We start from the raw sequence: 24,033 nt of genomic DNA on the forward strand, positions 1-24,033 counted from the left end.
CTCTGACAACACATTGGTTGCTTTTCTTTTACACGCAGTTTTCAAAATGTGACGTTCTTATTTCTGGACACTGATAATGAAAAAATCATATTTCTTTTTACAAATGAAAATATGGTATTATATACTGCCAAAATCTGCTATGAAATTTTAATAAACGGCGAAAATGAATTTTATACTCGTTATAGTTGACTTGTATTTGCATTATAATTTTAAGAAAAAATTGTTTTATAGTCTCTCAAAACTCTTTATAGAGTGGTTCTTGTTGTGAACTTGTGTTTTAAAAAGCTATATATTTTATATGTAACAAGTGGCGAGACTTTAATAAAGTATTTGTCTTGTTTTGTCTTGATACAGGTAAAACATGTACAGGTACATGTATGATATAGGTAAAAAATATTAACAGGTAAATGTGGCGCAATTTCATTTCCTTTATTGGCGCAATTAATACCATCAAAATAACAGAGAGTGGCGCAATTAATGCCTTTTCAAAACTGCAATTGGCGCAAATTGATTCTGCCCATATATAGGTAGACATTTTCAATAAGTTTTTTCAAATTATTTGAAATGCTTGAGGCACATAATGCTTAGAACTCAATTGATTTGGATTTTATGTAAAAATAATTAAGGAATAATTGATGGGCCTGTTAAAGAATTGATATAACCTTGGGTACAAACTTTATTATTAGAGACTGCTCACAGGTTTTTCTTTTATTCTAGTCGCTTCATCTGACATTTACTTATTAGCACTTAGAGGGTTTCTTGTATTTAACGTGTTTAATGATCTTGATTCAGTCTGTAGTTGACTTTGCATTGGAAATGCACAACTTTTTAGATTGGTATGTAGTGTAGAGCCTGATTCATATTAGTTTTGTATATCATCATATATTATGAAGGTAGGAATTAAGCTTCTGTTGAAGGTTATAAACTGAGTTGAATTGCATATGTCTTATTTTTACTGTAAAATATGACGAAAAGAAATATTTGGAATTTTTTTATGGGCGACATCACAAATACACGTACAGAGATAAATAAAATATCAAAAGCAGTAAATTTTGTGTACCTCAAACAAGCTTGTCAGTTTTGATGATGGTCATTATTTATAATGAGTAGGTAGGTGACACTTTGTATGTCCACACCTGATTGTTTTACCTGTGATTTACAGTGTTATTACAGGTTGCATCATATATTACCTGAGATTTATACACCTGATTTAACAGATATGGGGTAATCAATTTGGAAAGGGAATTTCAAGGATTTATTTTTAGCTGTATTATGTCAGGTTTAGACCTTATAAGGAATTTACATTTATTGTAATGTATATTGCAGAATATGTTGTTTTGTATGCAACTGATGGTGTATATTCTGGGACATAGATATTCAATGTATTACTATTAGGCCAAATAAAAAAGTATGTGTGGTTCCAGTTACATCTGAAAAAAAGTTAGGGTAGGTACATTTGTAGGTAGGGATTTGTTTTTATTTTACGTTTTTTTTTACATTGAGTCTATGGGAGCAACATTCTGACTTTAACAATGCTTAATGAAAAATGACAATAAAATCTTTAGGGTAGGCTATTTTTAAGCCGAAAAAGTAGGGACGGTAGGGTTACTGGAACCACACATATATATTTTTTTATTTGGCCTTAGTTGAAGGTACATGTATAATCTATATTGTAGAATACATTGTTATTAATGCAATCAATGATATATATAAATATAAGAAGATGTGTTATGATGAATAAGACAACTCTCAACCAGAAACCAAATGATATAGAAGTACTAATGTATATGTCATAATGATGTGGGATAGATTACTGTTTACGGCCTTGAACAATGAGCAAAACCCATACATAGTACTTACATTCATCATGTTCATGTAATTGTATCTACATAGACTAATTGAAGCTACAAGCAGAAAAAAAATCTATTTAGACATTTATATCGTACATCATATCAGAGAATGTTTGTCAGGGTTATTGAATCGTTGGATGAAAAAGAATCAGTAAATTTCCTTGAGGAATAACTTGATAATTATCAGGCAACAAAAAATGAACTTTCATAATGTATTATCACAACATCATAATTTGATAACAAGGTGAATATGCATGAAATATTTGCCAATTTAATAATGTAAAGCTAATAACAGTCTATTCAAAACTTTTAAAAATGAAAGTAGTAAGCTTTAGAAATAATACATTAAGATGAAAGAAGTAATTTGAACAATTACCAGTTATTTATACCACTAGCTACTATGTCCATAAAATGAAAGTAGAAAAATAACATCAGTTGTTACCACCAGATTCTGTTTTTTTTTTTGGTAAAATATAGGGGGGGGGGGGGAGGTATCCAACAAATTACAAAAAATCCACAGTATATATAACGAATATCTGGTTATGCTCTTGCTTATGTATATTTAATTTATCACATTTGTGAAAAAGGTACCTGTACATGTAAGTCCAATATTTTTGACTGGTATGTCTTAGGATGAGTTTACTCAAAACCAATAAGTAGAATATTTCAAATATAAATTGGTCTTTCCTTCTTTCTGTAGAAAGACATTTATGATTTTTTACTGATTATTTATGAGGATAGTATATAATAGAAAAACAAAGGATATGGGGCATCCATCCTGATCCATGACAAAAAAACAGTACATTTGTATATGCACAGCAAAAAGAACACATAAAAAGCAAGGGAACAGCACTTTTATAGTTGTTCTTTGTCATTATAAGCATATTTTGTAGTACATAAATAAATCATTAAATATATATATATATTGTAAAATATTTGTATACTTATTGTTGAATTATTTTATATCATTTATTTAAGCTATTGATAAATATGTTTTTTTAATTTCAGACTTGAAAAAGAAAGATGAAAATGGAGATTTTACTGGTGACACTACACCTGGTAGTTTTTGCGGCTGCAGAATTGACTTTCATTAAAGATACTTATCAAAATCCTAACTCCAAAGAGCCTTTTCGACACATGATCAAAGATAAAGCTACAGGCCTTATTTATGTTGCTGGAGTCAATAGAATTATACAATTAAATGAAAATTTTACAGTGCTACAGTCCATAAGTACTGGACCAAGGCTTGATGATATAAATTGTTTTCCACACGAATTGAACTTGTGTAAAACCAAAAAGATGACGGATAGTTACAGCAAAGCTCTCATGATTGACGACCGAGGAAAAAGGCTCATCGCTTGTTCAAGTCTCTTCCAAGGTTCATGTAAAAAATACCATTTGTCAGACATTACTAAATTTGATAATGACTCTTCTAAAAATAAGTACGTAGTTGCAAATAATGCAACCGCAAGCACTGTTGCTTTCATAGCACCTGGTCCGGCAGAAGATGGTAAGCTTGCACAGCCAAACGTAATGTATGTTGGAACAACTTATACGACTTCTGGTTATAAATTCATAAGAGATGATATTCCGGCATTTTGTACTAGGAATATTAACACGCTTGATATAGCTTATAAAGGTGATTTTGTGAAGTCCTCAAAATTCGTTGAAGGAACTCATCGCCATACCTTTTTAGTGAATTACATATATGGTTTCTCATCAGATTCTTTCAGTTATATGGCGACTGTGCAGAGAAAGAGCACTTCGTCAGAAAAATACATCTCAAAGTTAATTCGTGTCTGTCAAAATGATGAAAGACTTTATTCTTATACAGAGGTTGAACTAGTCTGTAAACATAATGGAGCTAAATATAATTTACTGCAGGCAGCCCGCATAGCTAAACCTGGGAAATTGTTAGCTGAAGCTTTGGGCATAACTATGTCAAAGGACGTTCTCTTTGCTACATTTTCCATAGGCAAAGCACACTCAACTGAAGCTTTGGATGATACAGCTGTCTGCATTTACCAATTAGAAACAATCAAGTCAAAATTTATTGAAAATGTTAAAAATTGTTTTAATGGAACTGCAAGAATAGGACCTGATCACATTGTAGATAGAACGCAATGCCAGAAAGCAGAAGTAAGCTATCACATTACTTTGTAGAATCTTCCTATGTTTCAGTGTTCTTCCTGGCACCATTCCCCAAAAATTAAAGCACCACATTTATGATAATTTTACCATGCTGTTGTAATGCCTTTGGAAGAAAACTGACATGTATGACATGCATGATACATAAATTTGCGAAATACAGTTCAAGAATCACTTCATATTTCGGTTTGAAGAAAGAAAAATTAGTATATCCTTTTTAATTCCTACCTACGATAGTAGAAGGGCATTATGTTTACTGGTCTGTGGGGCTGACATTAATACTTTATAGTGCAAATTATATACATGAACATGATGCTAAAAATTGATCTATCAAAAACTGAATTTTCAAGAAAAAAAATATCGTTTATTGCTTTTGGAATGTACTGTGCCGGTCTATGGACAGGTTGGAGGCTGCCAAACAGTGTCTGTTAATTTTTAATGAATACTCCCACAGGAGTGGTTATAAAGTCTTATTCATCAGAGTCAAAAAGATCAATTAAAGCATATATATACATGAAGATTATCATAAATGTTGATTTGCAGTATACTGGTATATAAGAGGCAGTGCATATTTTGATTTTTTTTTTAACTTTTTTTCTTATCTGTACTGCAGGGTTTTATTGAACAGATTACTTTGGATTACTGCAGAGAACTGGATTTCAATTATCCCATAGATGGGGAGCATCCAATTATAGCGAGTGCAGCCCTGACACTGAAAACAAAGGTGTCAGCAATAACAGTTGCTGTTACACATGATTACACAATAGCCTTTATTGGTACACAAAATGGACATATTTTAAAGGTAAAAAATATATGAATATTGGAAATTTGATGTTGGTGTCAGTGGTCGGGACTTCAGTCACCTCTCTTGAGTTTGAAGTCCCTCATGGCATGTGATTTCAATTGAAATCTTAATTGATGAGAATTGTAACTTTTGTTCAGAAGGTTGTTGGTTCTATTTTGATACTCTGGCTTTTCAGTAAAGAAAAAGTGGCTGCCATGATGTGCGGGTTAGAGCCCTGAAAGTGGTGTTAGACACAAACAAACAAACAAACAAACAAACAAACAAACAAAAAGAGTACACTTGACTTTATTTGAGCAGACGGTCATATTCTGTTGATTCATTATAATTTGTTGGGTACTAACTTTTGGGGATTTTGTGGGTACAGTGCCAGTGGAACCATGAATTTAAATATTCAACGAATAATAAATATTCTAAAGGAATGTATGCAGACATTGCCAAAACCACGAATTAAATTATCCATGACTATGCAAGTTTTCCTCAATCCACAAAAATTGGTACCCACGAAAATAAATGAATCCACAGTAACCTAAAATCAGTTTATTTTGATGTTACTGAGAGATAGACCTTAAAAATACTGACTAAATTTTTGCTTTCGGTCTTCAGCTAATACTACATAATTTAAGGTGGTACCCAACACTTTCACCAAAATTAATTTGGCTGTTTAATTTTCATAAAATTTTATGTCTACCGCATCTTCAAGTAAAGACAGGTTAACCTTCAAAAACATCTGAGTTGCAATCTTCCTCTTCAAGAAAAAAATGTACTGGCACTTTAGGATGATTCAAAGGCGATAAGAATAAATGTAGATGTACAAAAAATGTATCTAGGAAGCCTTGACACAATTAGGAATACAAACAACGCTTGCTTATCTATACATGTATTTGCATACACTAATCATGCTAGTAGAAATCTACTGAACCAAGGAATATTCATATGTATAATTTCAGTAATAAAATGATATCGTCCTTTTTACCAGTTTTGTTATGAACATAGATATTCCGGGTGCATTAGGGACAGTTACATACAGAATTTTTCATGCAAAACTGTTTAATTAAGTTTTATTGTGAACAGATTTCTACCTTTTTTGAATGATTTATGGGACATAGAATTTGAATTTATTTTAAAAATATGATGCAATGAATAATTAAATGTTAGTGATTATGATTGAACGGGGAAATATGAAATTATTTTTTGATTAGTATTTGGTAAATGTGTTAAGATTCAAAATAGCTGCTTATCATTGCTTATGCTGAAATGTAAGAGGTTAATGCTGATGTGTCTCCTTTCTGATAGTTTAAACCTATTACCCCTTTGATAATTGAGATCTCCCCCTATTTTTTCAGCAGTGAAAACAATCCCATAAAAATTTAAGGCAAAATAAACTTAATTCTTTTTTTCTACTGTTTCACTTTAACTTCCTTCAGAACCATGTGCACATTGTGAAAACTAAATCTAGTGCATCAACATAAATTGTACTTTAGTAATTTAAAGCCAGTTTTACAGCATACTTAAAATATTGTATAGTTAAATCATTGATATAAGTGACACAGTCTGTATTGTGGGCTAAAGGAACAAAAGCCCAAATATTATAGCCATACAAACCAGTGACACGCTGAGAGGATTTTTTATAAAGCTATTCATATAGTTCAGACATTGACCTGAAGTGCTTCGATGAACTCTGAAGTGTATACAAACATGACCTACCTGTGTGTTTACCTGCTAACACACCTTTTTCCACCATTCAAAATTAGCCGAAAAAATATCTCTCAATATTGATATCATGGCTGTGTTTTTGTATGTATTTTTTTGCCCTTCAAATATTTGTGTTTAGCTTGGATTTGTATCAAAAGAAATTTTGGTAAAATGTTTGAAACTTTTTTCAACACTACATTACCAAGGTTTATCATTTCATAAATCTCTAAAGTAGTATTGAGTTACATCTTGCCGCCATTAAAAAATGACCTTTAAACTGTCATCTTTAGATTGATTTACATGCTGCAACAATTAAAAAAAGTGCACTCAACTCAAAATGTCTGAAATAAAAGCCTTTGGAATGTAGGCCAGAAAGTGGGCTAAGTCTAGATCTGATTGTCATAATAATAATGATAGCTTTACCATCTGAACATACATTTTCTGATATTCATTCACATATTTTTTGTGATATTCATTTCTGAATAAGACCTCAGCTCTCCCTAAGATAATTTGCATAGCAAGGAAGTCTCAGTAGGGGTTATTTGGGGTCATGACGCTCTGACTTTAATATTAGTCAAACTTCAATGTAAATCTCTACTTTAATAAAAAAAAATTGTAACCCCCCTGATGTGTGCTTTGACCTTCTTTAGAATGTCTACAGTGACTGACTGAGTGTATATATCCCACTGTGAACTTTGCAAAAACTTATTACTGTGGCAGATTGCATTTTACCAAAACATTACATACTTATGTTTGTATGCTAAGAGATCTTGATGATGTAAATGTATTCATATCAAAGATTGGAATTCTAGTAATTTGCCTTCGAACCTGTTGCTAGAATTTGTACCAAATCTGAGAAAAATCCCACAAGATTGCAAACATTTCATGAATACAGTGTTATAATTAAAAAGTAACTGAATGGGTCAATAACTACCTTCAGATGTTTTTTAGATGTAATATTAATAGCAGGTTTGATATGATTTTTATCTCTTATCTATGTAGTGTATCTAAGTATTTGTTTAAGTTAGGGCCTTGTAATTACACTAAAGCATCTTAGAAATTGACATGTGGGGCCTCAGGGGACAGTCAACCAATCAAATAGATTGATTGAGGATTAATACAAGGCCATTTATATACAATGTTTTATAATGAGAAACAGCTTGTTGTAGATTTTTTTAGACCCAAGTTATTGTTTGTTTCTGAAACAACTGCTACAGGGGAATAAAGTCTGGTGCATTTATTTTATTTTTTAGAAAAGTCAGTTATTGCTTGGATGGAGATAACTTTAAGTACAAAAAGGGGAAGATTGAGTTCTGATTTCGTTTAACCCTCATGTTTTTTTTTTATTTACTAGTTATGAATCAGTAACCTCATCAGTGGTTATATCATTGTATTTTTTCAGTCCTTTAGGGAATTTGGTGTTGACAGCATATTTTGGAGAGTCTCTCTTGAATTTGTCTAGACTTCTGACGATTTAGAACAGGACACATATTGTACACATCTAGATCTAGATCTTTTATTTTGTGTTGTTAGGCTTAATAGCTGTCTCATTGATTTACCCTTCATTTCTTTTTATTGTGAAATAAATGAAAATTAGAAATCATATAAATATGAGTTTGAGTTGTAGGGAAGACTGTTAAGATCATCTAATTGATAAACAGAGAGTTCTTTCCAATGGAAAAAGTATGAGACAGTTTGGAAAAAATTTCAGACTAATATATATTAACATTTTGACGATCTCATCTAAAAAAAAAGATATAACAAGGTATATAAACTGAGACTTTTTTTGCTGTGACATTTTGTCCATGATATTTTGTGTTGTGACTTTCTGTCTTTAATTCTGTACTGACTATATGTGAGACCAAATGGTTGACACATAATAAAGTACATTATGAAAATATATTTCTGGCAGAATCCTGAGAATGTATGCTGGCATGTGCTCAGTACATTTTTTTTATATTTCATATTTAACATACACCACATCTTCCTATATCTACATGTATGTACATACCGTTTTTATTTTTACTAAAAAAATGAAAATAAATTTTAAAAAAAAGGATATGTAAAATTGAAAATGGAAATGGGGAATGTGTCAAAGAGACAACAATTAGTATGATTGTCAATGCAACAACTATCCCCCCAAAACAGGTACAAGTACTTAAACAATATCATGTCACTCTTCAACCAATGATCAACTTCTATAGTATAGGACCTGAGATAACAAAATGTGAAACAATTCAAAAAGAAAACTAGAGTTAAAAAAAAAAAAATGATAAGTTATCCTTGAAAAAAGGACATTCGTTAAGACAAAACAAAACAATTATTTTATTTTAAAACAATAAATGTTAATTGTCCAAAAAAATGTAAAATTAATTATTTTTTATCACATATTATTTATGATACATATTAACATTACTTTACAAATTACAATGCATTGTGTCAAATAGAATATTTATGTATATATGTTGTATTAGCTAAACAACTCTTGTTTCTTTCACTGTGGTTAACATGTAACCAATGAAATTTGTTAAAAAATTTATCAGACAATTCCCCTAAATTTTTGTGGTTTAATACATGAAATAGATATTTTGTACATATAACATGTATAATGTCTTTCTATTTGTCAATATGTTGACTAATGTTTTATACAGTATAACTTTTTTCAATAGAAATGCCCACACATGAGTTGCTATTAAGTTAATGCCATAAAATGAATAATAACTTTCTCACGTTGTACTTTATTTTCAACAATGTAAAAATGAGCTTCATGTAAATTTGTGTATTGAAAAAAAAGCAGAGGTCCTAGGCTAATAAATTATGATCTATGGCCCAAACATGGCAGGTTTAGGGCCCTAGATTGAAAATGTTACTGTTCACTAGTCCAAAACTTAAGATTGTGAGCTCAAACCATGCTCATGGCAATGTATGCTTGAGTCCACAATAATTGACTAGGATAGCCAGATTTTCTGCAGGAGGTCATGGTTCTCTCTGAATACTCTGGCTTTTTCCACCAATAGAATATAACCATGGTGATGTATCTATTGTGCCAAAACTGTCATCAATCAATAAAACATGCTTTTTCAAATTTAACACTTAGTATGATCTTACAGGTGGCCATTGAATCTCAAGAACTAGCCCACATGTATGAAGATCTTGTGATTGAAAATGGAGCTAGGATCCACGAAGACATGGTGTTTGATATGGCTGAGAAATATCTCTTTACTATAACAGACAAAAAGGTAAAATATTTGCGATCTGTATAGATTATAATTGAACCATTGCCTTATTTTGCCCTATGTTCATTTGACTCTGGAAACAACTAAATATGCTATGGTCAAGTTGTGATAATTCAGTTCCTTTGTCCATTAGGAAGAGATCATAGAGCCTTAAATATGGACCTTAATGAAGAGATCAGACGCCCTTGAATATGGAACTTATGGAAGAGATCATAGGCCCTAACTGTGGAATATCACATGATTTAAAGATGCTTTAACCATATAAACCATAATGTTTGTTTACCATGGCCATGCACCAGAAGCAGCATCATGAAATGAACTTTTATGAGTTAAGTCCTCCTGCTCACATACAAATACACAGAACTAAGTTAAATGTTTAACAAAGAATAATACTTCTGCAAGTCCACAAAATCAAATATCAACAGAAATACAATTTTTTCCTCCATTGACGATTTTTTTCCGGTAGATGGTGGAAAATTGATACCAGTAAAAATCACTGAGTCCACAGTAGATTTGAAAGTTGTCATAACTGCCAAGGCTTCACACCTGATAAGTGATCACTGCACATATACCTATTATTGACATTTTAATGATTGACAGACGACAAGTTAATCAATCACAGGTTATTGTCAAAACACACTTCAACATGTGTTATGGTCATCAGGGGGTACATTCTGTGTTGTTTTTTCACTCTAAGGCAAACAATATTATTAGGTATAAGTACTTAGAAGTACTTATAATACCTTTGTTGTAGATATGTATACTTAACACCATTTTGGGTGTTTTTTCTTGTGTTTAGTCAGCTAACCTTTTAAACAGATATATATATGACATATATATATATTAGTATTGGGAGTACTTAACATTGTCAGGACAAGAAATAGATGAAAATGTTTTTCTATGGTGTGATTTTGTTGTTTTATTGATATTTATCCCAAACCTTCTATTGTTTGTATGACATTATTGTAAGACCTAAAACATTTTTACATCAGAAAACCATTTTTCAGTTTTTTTGTGCTTTGACTGTAGATGCAGATTTTCCTACTTTTTCATTTCCTCAATTTTGGAATGTCCTTTTGTATAGTTCAAACATAATTTAAACATTCACATAAAATATGATTTGTTAATAATAAAGATAATAAGTTATACAACAGTGAAGACCCTATTGTCATGTTGTGAAATTCAGATTTAATTACATCAAAGCCTTTTACGAAAGGAAATCAGTATTTATAGATATAAAAACCAAATTGTACAACTTATATATTATAAATCGCTTTTCAATACTTATTGACATCAAAAATGTTTTAAATTTCATTGGATTCTAATATAGAGTCTTTGCTTTTAAAAATTTATAAAGTTTGTCGACTGAGTTAACTTGTGATAAGAGCGTTATAAAGGAAATCACTACGAATAGAATCCTGTCGATCGGTGGAGCAGAAAATATCGGAGATCTAATGATAAAAACCTTTTCTATATTGAATTTATTCTGAATCCGTCTATAACAATGCCTGACATATTACAAACGATAAGACATTACTAATAATTGCTATCTTTTTTGTTTTTCACATGTTTTCTCCGGGAATCCATTGATTTTTCGTTGTAAGGTGTTGATGGATAGATTTAGTCGGACAGCTGATGTATATACGATTTACATAGGTGTTAATGCTGAAATGTCATCAGTATCAACTCGCTTCGGATAATGATGAATCCGAAATTGAAAATTAACCTATATTTTTGGTTATGAAAGAGAAAAAAATTGTTGACCACTTTTTATCACCCAGAGGAAATACTTTACACATTCTTAAAAGTGATAATAGGATTTGACGAATTTTTTTTTGGACAACTTTTTATAATGTCAAAAAGTTTGCTGTATACTTTGTCACTATAAAATAGTGTTGCTTTATGCTTTATTATACCTCTGTTCAAGTGGACAGTTTGGTGATGTGGGTGTATGTTCATCCCTTGCTCCTAAAGCTTATGATAGAAAAGTCAGAATTTCGATAAACTTTTGAGAACCTTAATCACATGATGTATTTTCATGACTTATGCACCTCCTATTTTATTTCTTTGTTTCTTCATCCAAATGAATTGTTTTCTTTAGCTGACATAGACTATTTCATTACCACTCTTGATACAAAAGTGTACTGGCTTGCATGTTTTATCCAAAGTCCCTCTCGTTTGATAATTAAATGGTTCTTACGACACACAGACAAGGAGACATGATGTATTTGAATGTACTCTTCAAGTTCATCTTTATTTTCCAATTCATCTTTAGAAGTATAGAACCAGGTGCAATATACAGTTTTTATACAATTACCATAAATTATAGATTTCTAATTTAGATAGGTGAAACAACTAATTTTTTACTGAGAGATACCTGTTCTAGATAGTGATGTTGCATAAAGGATGAATAATTGGACTTTTGTTGTCTACACAACACCTTGATTGTTAAGACATGGATGAAGAATTAGGCTTATTAATACAAGATTAATATGAAAATTGAAGGTTTTCATCTTCACAAGTTTAGAATCCATTAAAAACAAAATAGGAGAATAAAAATAATGTTATGTGAATGATAAAAGATGTTTTGAAGAAAATTAAAATCTGAAAGCATTGATTTGTATAGAAGGTTTTGAATTTTAAAATAGAGCTTTTTAAAAAGTTTTGTTAATGATGTATGTTTGTTGATGCCTGGTTTATTTTATAATGTTTGTGTCTGTAGAAATATATGAGCAAGGTCATATGTATTTTTTTGTTCAGCTATTAACTATTAAGTGACTATTGAATGATTCTAAATGACTTTTAAGTATTGTCAAGTAACCACTTGTTACTGCAATTGTTTTTATACGACCGCAAATTTTGAAAAAATTTTCGTCGTATATTGCTATCACGTTGGCGTCGGCGTCGTCGTCGTCGTCGTCGTCGTCGTCGTCGGCGTCCGTCGTCCGAATACTTTTAGTTTTCGCACTCTAACTTTAGTAAAAGTGAATGGAAATCTATGAAATTTTAACACAAGGTTTATGACCACAAAAGGAAGGTTGGTATTGATTTTGGGAGTTTTGGTCCCAACATTTTAGGAATTAGGGGCCAAAAAGGGCCCAAATAAGCATTTTCTTGGTTTTCGCACTATAACTTTAGTTTAAGTTAATAGAAATCTATGAAATTTTGACACAAGGTTTATGACCACAAAAGAACGGTTGGGATTGATTTTGGGAGTTTTGGTCTCAACAGTTTAGGAATTAGGGGCCAAAAAAGGGCCCAAATAAGCATTATTCTTGGTTTTCGCACAATAACATTAGTTTAAGTAAATAGAAATCAATGAAATTTAAACACAATGTTAATGACTACAAAAGGAAGGTTGGTATTGATTTTGGGAGTTTAGGTCCCAACAGTTTAGGAATTAGGGGCCAAAAAGGGACCCAAATAAGCATTTTTCTTGGTTTTCGCACCATAACGTTAGTATAAGTTAATAGAAATCTATGAAATTTAAACACAAGGTTTATGACCATAAAAGAAAGGTTGGGTTTGATTTTGGGAGTTTTGGTCCCAACATAATAAGGGGCCCAAAGGGTCCAAAATTAAACTTTTGTTTGATTTCATCAAAATTGAATAATTGGGGTTCTTTGATATGCTGAATCTAACTGTCATGACTGTGTATGTAGATTCTTAACTTTTGGTCCCGTTTTCAAATTGGTCTACATTAAGGTCCAAAGGGTCCAAAATTAAACTTAGTTTGATTTTGACAAAAAATGAATCAGTTAGGTTCTTTGATATGCTGAATCTAAAAATGTACTTAGATTCTTGATTATTGGCCCAGTTTTCAAGTTGGTCCAAATCGGGGTCCAAAATTAAACTTTGTTTGATTTCATCAAAAATTGAATAAATGGGGTTCTTTGATATACCAAATCTAACTGTGTATGTAGATTCTTCATTTTTGGTCCTGTTTTCAAATTGGTCTACACTAAAGTCCAAAGGGTCCAAAATTAAACTTAGTCTGATTTTAACAAAAATTGAAATCTTGAAGTTCTTTGATATGCTGAATCCAAAAATGTACTTAGATTTTTTATTATGGGCCCAGTTTTCAAGTTGGTCCAAATCAGGATCTAAAATTATTATATTAAGTATTGTGCAATAGCAAGTCTTTTCAATTGCACAGTATTGCGCAATGGCAAGAAATATCTAATTGCACAATATTGTGAAATATCAAATTTTTTTTTAATTAGAGTTATCTTTCTTTGTCCAGAATAGTAAGCAAGAAATATCTAATTGCAAAATATTGTGCAATAGCAAGATTTTTTTTTAATTGGAGTTATCTTTCTTTGTCCAGAATCAACTTAAATCTTTGTTATATACAATATACAATGTATATTCACTTTTTACTACCAACTGATAAATTAAAATAATCTTTACCATTCAGTGATAACAAGCAGTTTTTTTACATCTTAATATTTTATGATGTATTTAAATGAGTAGTTATTGTTGCAAACTCCATTAGAAATTTTAATTGAGATTAGTTTTGGAATAAGGGAAAGGGGGATGTGATTAAAAAAATTGGGTTCAATTTTTCTCATTTGAAATTTCATAAATAAAAAAGAAAATTTCTTCAAACATTTTTTTGAGAGGATTAATATTCAACAGCATAGTGAATTGCTCTAAGAGAAACAAAAATTTTAAGTTCATTAGAACACATTCATTCTGTGTCAGAAACCTATGCTGTGTCAACTATTTAATCACAATCCAAATTTAGAGCTGAATCCAGCTTGAATGTTGTGTCCATACTTGCCCTAACCGTTCAGGGTTCAACCTCTGCGGTCGTATAAAGCTACGCCCTGCGGAGCATCTGGTTCTATTATTATTTTTTTTTAAATGAAAGTTTTAAAACAGTTATTTTTGTTAGTTTATTGAGTTTGAATAGTCCTTGTTACAAATACACTCGTGTTCTGTTGAATTGAATTAATTCCGAATCCTTATCTTCTATCATGTGATGGCCATATCTGAATTTGTTTCATCAGTTGTTTTAAACAGGTCAGTATCAGATGGGTGCCACTTGTAGTGCAGGAATTGACAATCAATCAAGTGCATATGAGTCCCCCCCCCCCTGTTTTCCATTTGGCCAATGTTGCTCTCCTTTTCAGTTTTAATTGTATTGCTTTATGGTCTTGCCATAAGGTCCAAGCTCCCAAGTTCCCCCTTTAAAATTAATGACATTGAAGGTTATTTTGAAATAAACTCTAGTAATATTTACATATTATCTAATCGTACTAAAGGCAATTGCAGTTTGTCGATTTTAATTTAAGCAGAACTTTTCACAGTTTAGATCATTTCTTATCGCTGTTGCTGATAAAATGCCAGTATTTCAAAAATTAAGCAGTATTAACACCTGTTGGGTTGATTTGTCATTAAAATCATATGATTGAATGTAATCATTTCTCAATGTCTGCATATAGACTCTAGTCTTGCATCCTGGTCATTGAACTTTGAAAGAGCAACTCCGAGAAAGTAAACAACTTTGAATAAAAAACAAGCTTTGGGCAGCTCATTGTTGATTAGATTTGGTGATGGTTTAGACTCTATTGCACATTTATTTTGACCTTTCTGTTATTTTTGCAAAGGATTTTCTTTAAAAAAATTCTGTGTTTGAATTTGCCTGTCGAGTGTCTTGACAGTATTTTGCCCTTTGGAAGGTTTGTGGACTTTCTTATGATTGATGAAGATTTAAAGTTTCCAAGGTATATGTTACTGTTAATTGCCATGGTCACTAGACAAAGAGAAAAAATACAACAGAACAAAACTTATCTTTCGTGGTTTTACTACATGGTCTTGTGTTGCCTAATCTCATAGATAAAAGCCACCAATAACCATCCCCCATCTACTTTTATTCATGCAGAAAATTTAAAATCACAATGAGCTAGGTAGTGCTCAGAAGTTCTAGAGGCTACAATATTCAATTGAGTCTGCATCATTACAAACTTCATGAAAAGTTTTTTCTGTCTGAAGTTGACTTAATTGAATAAAGTACTTCAGTGCATATTTTTATGAAACATATCAGATTCTTTAAAATCCAAATTGGCTTTTCAACAAACAATAAAGAATTGTCATTATAAAACGGAATTGAAAAAAAGAACACATATACACGGACGTACAACGGTAATTTATCGTGCTGTTTGTCTGATTTGTTCTCTTTGAATTTTGATCAGTGTTGTTTTAATAGGAAAAACCAAAAGGCTTGAAGCTTTACTAACATCATTAAGTTTAGTTACAATACTGGCTTTGATCTTATTTGCATATAGCATCAGACTTTAAAAAATCTTCATTACAGGCTGCTTTTGAGCTTGATAGAATTAAAACAACACATTTTTTTAATGTCTGTTTTAAAAGGACATTTTTCTTGATAATGTTGACTGTTCTTCTGTGTTTGGATTTTAAGAGCTCGTGTTTACATTTGATGTTGGCAGGGAATTGTATAAATTGCTATTAACAAATTGGAAAATTCTAATTAATTTGACATTTGTGACTTTATCTGGTCTAATCAGTAAATAATAAAAATCCTGTAAAAAGATAGACATGACATGTAAATATATACTTTAAAGGCAGTCTCATGTACTGCTAAATCTTTCGTTCTTATGGATATGAAAAATTCCAAATGATAAAACAAAGTCTTTCTAAACGAATTCTTTAAAGGATTTATAATACATATACTTTATCCTAATGCTCTTAATTTGGATTTGTTTATCCCATTTACATTAATTCATGTGAAAAGAAAAGAAAGGTTACGGTGTATTTATTTATGACACAAATCCGTACATGCACTTGAACACACCCAAAGCAGGGAACCAGTGCTTTTATTGCTGTTCTTCAATTTATCAGGGTTATGTACTTGAGTTAATTTATATCAGTTAATTGTAACTAAAAATATAATTACTTATAAACTTCAAAGACAATTGATCATGTGATTGCTGGGCGGTATCCTCAATAAGTTATATCTGTCGAAATATTAGATTATGATTTAATGCAAATTCAGCAAGTTAGCAAGATAAAAGCAATTTTTTTTATGGAGTAGACACCAATGAAACAGCATCCTAACAACAAAAATTAGTCAAGGGACCCTAGTTATTGCTATATATGTAAGGAAATAAAAAGTAATTGCATATATATACAGATTTCTTTGACTTTAACTATTTTGCTGCTTTAGCGTCAGAAATAAAGTTAACCTGGCTTCTTCATTTTGGCTAGGGCCTATATTTTAACTGAAAATCTCTATAATGCTTATATTAATCTGTCTTTCATATCGTTGTGAAGGTTGGGTCCTTAGATTGAAAATTTGAGTCTTTTCTGCAGAACAGTGATCACTGATAATGATGTTTAAATCAGCCATATTAATTGGTATTTTATTCATTCTGAACATAACAAGCTATTCAATGACAGCAAATATTTTATTTACATTTTATAAAATGATCAGTCATATCTAACTAGAAATACAATTATTCGAACTTCAAAGAAAAATAAAAGATGATTATAAACAATATGAATTTGTACTTCAAAGTGAAGCCAATATGATTAAAAACAATGAGAATCAGAACTAATTTCTGTATAATGGTCTCAACCAGCAATAAGAACACCATGACGTTCATCTAATTCCTGTCGTGTTATTTTGTTTTTATCGATTCTTTAATTTTCATTATTATAAAGCTTGTCAATAGCAGTATTGCAGCTGTATGTGCTCGCCAAAAATGTCGTTGAATATTGTTTTCATGTGGTTTCAAACCCAGGGTTTTTATTGATTTTCATGTAAATGTATGTTTTAATTTTAATTGACTATTATTAAAGCGATCGGGTTGATTTGACAACTGGATGCACATGGTTGAATGTTTTCAATTGTTCATAAAATTGCTCTTAAAATGCAACAGTGCAGGATCAAAGCTGTGTTGTTTCTGTTGCATTTAGATGCTTTGAAACAGATGGCTTGTCTGTGTTTTGGTTAATCTTGTCTGGGAAATGTGAATAGAAGGACATGTGACGTCTTCATTACAAATGACATAATCTTGCTATTACAGATTTTCCATGTCTCAAAGCATATAGCTCCGCGATTATTTTTTTTTATAAAAGTTTTTATTCAAGTTGTGGTTTATAATGGAACAAATTTAATGATCAGCATTTATCTTAAAGTACCTGTAAACTGAAAAACAACTCGAGTGTCTATGTAGCTAAAGATCAGAGGAGACCTCTTGTTAAAGAAAGATAAGCTTCTGAATCTGTCAGAGTTTCAAGCATTCATTACAAATATGAAAAGTTTATCGTGCAAAACCAATTACATAACAGTACGAAAAGGTCACCATAAAAGCTCCAACATTTTCATATCTGGATTGTACATCAAAATTCCATTATAAAATTCTACTTGTTCCAGTATAATATTTCACATAACTCAAATGTTTTTTTTAGTTATAAACAGTACCTTTACAGACAGTTGTTTATTGTCAGGGTCAGATTTTATTGCTGTTTATTAATTCAACAGGGTAACATTAGTGGGTGTCACGAAAAAAACCGACTGGAATTTAAGGGGGTTGCAAAATGTTGAAAATGGAGATTCCTTAGTTTAAGATTGGATGTGGGAACAAAGTTACAGGCCGACATCAAGAGAAGGACAATTTATATAAACAGATATACGTTAGGTTGAGTGTATGGTTATAAGAACATGTATAGACAACTATGGATTAAAAGGGGGGTCAAAATACTAGGCTGAAATGAAGTTTTTGTTAGAAATTTATGAATGTTTCAGACAGATATATACTTTCGGTCAAGTGGGTGTTTATAAGTACATGTATAGACATTTTGAAGCAGTTATTGGACATTTGCCTGTAGATATATATTAAGAAATATGAGACTAAGGAGATGCTTGCATGCTTGCATTATTAATAATATACTTAAGATGTTAGTGATTTAAAACATCATATCAGATTCTTATATTTTTATAAAAGTGTGACTCATAGATAGGGTGGGATGCTCATAGGAATAATTAGGTGTCTCCTTTGTTAATATGTATATGTATATACACCTATTTAAAGAAAAGAAAAGATGACAGCAACAGGAAAGAAAAGAAAGGTTGAGAATGTATGGAATCTTATATGGTAAATTGCGTACATTGGTATATGCCATCAGGTCTTGAAGGCATAAAACTTTGCTCAGTGCTTGGAGCACAAAAAGCATGCTCGAAACATGAAATCCAGCAACTTGATTGGTTGATTTTCGAGTCTGAGTACAAAAATCATGCTCGAAAGTTTTATGACCGTGAATTTCAGTTCTTTCCTTCCTCTTCCTTAGGTTTACTTAGGATGGGTAGTTTTGTCATTGGAAATCATACCACATCTTCTTATTTTCATATAACACATCTGAATACTTTTTTATTTCCGACATGTACATGACAATATATGTCCCAAACTTAACTTATTTAATTGAAGATTGGTTAACAATTAGATCACCACGTTTTGTTCTGAAAACTAATACAAATGCTAAACTAGGAATTTGAAATTACCATTGGGTTAATTGTCTGTTTCTGAGAATAGTCAGGAAGGTGAGTGGAATAGAGTGGAAATATCTGTATAAAGAATGAAGGTCTGGGAATTGTTTTGTCTTACAACCTCCTTTATAATTCAGCCTACTGGTAGTAATGAGACATCTAAATGTATTCATTTATTGAAAAGACAAAAAAAATATGCGAAATGGAAATTTTTAATCTAGCATTCAAAATGGAATTCAATTGTTGCAATACCTTTAGGGAATTAAGTATTCATACAATTTGGAATGCATATTGCAGTTAGTTATAATATTAATTAAAAATGTAGATGTTTTTTTTTTTAATGGGGAAAACTAATGCATTTGAAATGTAATGAGCTTTTTTTATGAATTTGATGTATTTCGTGACATGATGAATTCTTTACTAAGCCAACATCATATTTTACTTTATATTGCTCATTGTAACAACTGCAAATTCATATGTTTTATACATGTTTACCATTTTTTTGTTGATCGAGGAAATTTTTTTTTTTTATTATTTTTCAAAAAGAATGTGCTATAAACGAATTCAATGCAATAGGAAGCCACAATTAGCACCTATATCGTATGTAGGACTCATCTTACAGAGGACATTTTAACAGGTCAAAGTTTACCATGTTATTTTGTTGTTGTCATCTTGGAGGTTCTCAGAGCAATGCATACAATCATAAAAAAGCACAACAGGTGCAGTTTGTTTGACTTCTGAAAAATGAAGTATGAGTGCCATAAAGAACTAAAAGAAGTATATTAAAAGTGAACAAGTTTTCTCATTACATTATTACTTGAAATACAATTTAATTCAGGGGCAATATCAGAAGCAGACTTGATATACAAGATTAAAACATGTGTAAAATGTCTAGAGATGAATTATGTTATACAACAGTTGATGAGGATGATAACAGCTGACCTATACAGTCAGAAAACGTTACAGTCTAGGCAAACAAACATGTCAGGTGTGAGATCTTTACGAAAATTAATTCTGATGGCAAATCACATGTTTATATTACCATATCTGCATATCTTATAATCTGTATACATCTCATAAAGATTTCATATGTAGGTTGTATCTTAATTCTTATGCTGAATGAAAGAAGGTAATAATTCTTTAGACCTGAGAATGCATCTCATAAAGATTTCATATGGGGTCTTTCATATCTTAATTCTTATGCTGAATGAAAAAAGGTAATTCAGGTATTCAATGCTCTTCAAATGTGTACTTGTTTGGCTGAGACTTTCTAACTGTTTTGATCTGAGCATCACTGATGAGTCTTATAATGTAGACCAAATGTGTGTCTGGGGTATTAAAGTAAAAGACTGGTATCATTGATAACTATGTACTTCTTTAGACCCAAGATGAAAATACCAGTCTGGCTGTCTTTTGGACAAGACACACTCTTAATGGAAGTCATTAGGTTTCCTCCATGCTTCATATACATGTACATGGAAAAAGGCTGTTCGTGTTCACAAAAAACCAAAAGCTATATTTATCATTCTTTCATTCCAATTAAGATATGAATTATGATATAACGAACAGCAAATGGGGAATTCACATTGTTTAGTGTCAGAATTCGAGTGAAAATGAGATAGCGGTTGTTGCTTTTAGTGCAGAAACAACAAAAACAATATCCTTGTTTTCAGCAAACAAGTTTTTGTTTTAACGTGAGTGTTGTAATGTAAAAGATGATTTTTGCTGTGGAAGAATTTGCTTTGTTGGTATATTCCCAAGTCTTATTTTATCATTTTGTAATCCATTCATGTACCAGCTGTAGATTGAATCTGATAGGGTTAATGCAATTCTTGTTTGTTTATTTTGTCACTTATAAAGTACAAACTGTTGTTGTTCTCAATTTAGTAATATTAATCAGATTTGGGTTAGGGCGTAACCCTGAGTGAGTCCTTACCAGGTTTCTTAAAGATCTCCTGAATAATTACCCTCCTGACCAAGTTTCCAAATTTCTGATTTGAAGAACTTTTGGACCAGCTAGTCAGTGCCATGATAGGAGGGGTAATTTTATTGAACAAATTGAGTTAAGTGGTCTTAATTTAATTGAGAAAAAACTGCAATCATGAGTGAAAATTGAATTGAAAAATTGGATGTAATAAATGATAAAAAATATGATTTGATTGGTATAATTTAGATAACATCATATTTTATAGATATTATGACCCAATTAAACAAGAAATTTGTAACAGTTTATTTTTAACTTATTAAGCATTTATGTGATTCTAGTGTTTATCTGCCAAGTGCATGCTGACATTTCAATGTATTTCAATACTAAAACAGCTTATTTGAAAATCTTTTTTGACATATTGGAATTATTTTATCTAGAATCTTGAATCTTTCATGGCACCAAAGTGTTTATGTTTTAACTGCCTGTAAAATTTCTGTCAGAACCATTTCTGCTCTGGTTGAACACTTGAAAATTAATAGCATTTCAAGTACAACCATTTTACCATAATCTACGTGTTTGATCAGATGTTTTTTAAACCTTCAGACTATAAAAGGTTTTTTAGCAACAGCTATTTGTCACGATATGGCATAATGTCTCTTGACGTAATAGGAATTGCTGAATGAGGATAAAATATATTGGTATTTTTTGTAATATAAATTTTAATATAAATCTTAGTTATGGCATTATATGTTAAATGATATAGACAACAAGATTATATTGTTAAATGAATTCAGAAAGAGAAAGTTTGAAAAACACATGGTAGGAATTGTTTTGCTACCTTAGGTCCACTGAGACTTACATGGTGAAATTAAGTCATTGAGAAATCGATGTCTTTTCACATTTTGAATAATATTTAGGGAACAGAATAATGTGTACTAAATCATACATGTAATATGTGGTAGTCCCATGCCAATTCTTTGGCATCATTCTAAGAATGATTGACCTCCCTCTGGATCAGATAAATCCCCATGCATCCAATATCCTTAATTGTAAAAGAGCTAATATCAACTCTTTTAATTTGACTGTATCCATGGGTCTTGCAGACTCCTACATGTACATGTAGCTGGAGAATTCCCAAATTTCAGCTGCAGGTTGTCAATTTTAAGCTGGAGGACCTTGTAAAAGTCTGGTGAATCAATTTATACCTTATGTCTGGCACTTCACATGTATGTTCTAATGATGTACTCTATATTCCCATTGAGGATGTCAAATAAATTGAGAAATAAACATGGTAAATAAAAGCTATGGAACTGTCAACAATCTTTTATCTTCAAATTATCTAAAGCAACAATAAAAAGGAGATTAACCCAGCTATAGAGGATAATATCATAAAGTGAAAGTTATAGGTAATTAATTATAAACCATGTTATACATTAAAGAGTACTTAATCAAAAAATATTGTCAATACCATTGATTATCACTTGGTGGAAGTGATTCTTAGATAAATACTTGGTCTATTGTAAATGAGGCTCCTTCAGAAATCTTTATGGCTATGTTTTATGGGATTAAGTTCCTTAGTTTATGGACTTTTATGTAACTAAATGGCTGATACATGTATATATCAATTTGATTGACATCTCTTAAAAGACTGGGTTTTTCAAAATGTTCCCATTTTCTGAAATCTAATGTGAGTTTGTCAGTTTAAGTTAATATAAATGATGTCACTTTTATTTTAAATTCTATTTAGAATAGTTACTTTGGGTAAATATTTTTATACTCTGCACGCAAATGTGCATAACCATAAAGTTTATACTGACAAAGAATTCAATAAAGTTTTCCTGGATATAACTGAATAAAAGACCAGATATAAGATTTGACGGTGAATTCGATGGTGAATCACTCGTCAATGATTGTTTCTGATATTAATTTGTTATATGCAAACTTCCATTATTTACACTGAAGCTTACAAGTTCAAATCACAATAGACAAGTTATTGGACAACATGTAAACCACCAATTGAGTTTATTATATTTATGACTCATTATCCAAGGTAGTAGGAGAATACTGGTAGATGTTGTGACCTTTGTAGTCTTCTTTTCACATCACACTTTTGTTCATCTGAATTTAAAATATTGAATATGAGGTTAAAAATTTCTGTAGTCCTGTCCTTGCTTTGAATTATTACACACACACACTTTATGTGTTGTTTATGTAGTAATAACAACAATAGGACCTTTTTTACTGCAGCAAGTGCTCTTTCGGACAATTATTTCATAGGACATCAAGAGGAGTGAACCAACTCCTTGTAATAGTACAGGCTGGTAGAGTAATCAGGATGTATACCTAAGTATGCTGCGGTTGTCTTAAAACCTCTGGAAAATAAAACTAGTTACAATTATTTTATAAGTTCAAAAATTTTATAGTTGAAGAGTTGTCAAAACCTTGATTTTGAAGAGTTGTCAAAACCTTGATATTTTTTCCTGCAAATCTGACCCAAGTCTAAGAAGAGTGAAGACGTAATAGTTCTATGTAGGTCTATTCTGGTTCTGTTCCTCTAAAAATTGTTCATAATATATATTTATTGGCCTTGATGTTCTTTAAGCGTGATATTCTTAAAAGGTGTGTCATGGACATGGTCAGTCAAATTGGAAGCACATGTTTATAATAGCATACATCCCTGGGAACTCCTACTGTCTTAGGCACTATACTAATCATTGATGAGATGAATTGACCAGGCAATCAGATCCTCAACCATGAATCATCTTCTGACAATAAAAGATTATTACTTAATTACAATTCAAAGCAGTTCTTATCTTGTAATGATAGTATCACTCCATCCCTGTTAGAAAAGATGTTCTTGT

General features: G+C 31.1%; 1 protein-coding gene across 2 annotated transcripts in view; it reads left to right on the top strand.

Annotated features, from left to right (window-relative positions):
• Nucleotides 1-24,033, top strand: part of LOC139487474 (plexin-A4-like) — a 111,157-nt gene that overhangs the window by 3,070 nt on the left and 84,054 nt on the right. For both annotated transcript variants that reach the window (XM_071272298.1, XM_071272307.1), the window contains exons 2-4: nucleotides 2,859-3,989; nucleotides 4,612-4,800; nucleotides 9,606-9,734. In XM_071272298.1, the coding sequence (XP_071128399.1) occupies nucleotides 2,874-3,989; nucleotides 4,612-4,800; nucleotides 9,606-9,734 (1,434 nt within the window). In that variant the 5' untranslated portion in view covers nucleotides 2,859-2,873. The remainder of the gene's footprint in view (nucleotides 1-2,858; nucleotides 3,990-4,611; nucleotides 4,801-9,605; nucleotides 9,735-24,033) is intronic.

Source organism: Mytilus edulis, chromosome 1, assembly GCF_963676685.1.
Source record: "Mytilus edulis chromosome 1, xbMytEdul2.2, whole genome shotgun sequence".
NCBI classification, from domain to species: Eukaryota; Metazoa; Mollusca; class Bivalvia; order Mytilida; family Mytilidae; genus Mytilus; species Mytilus edulis.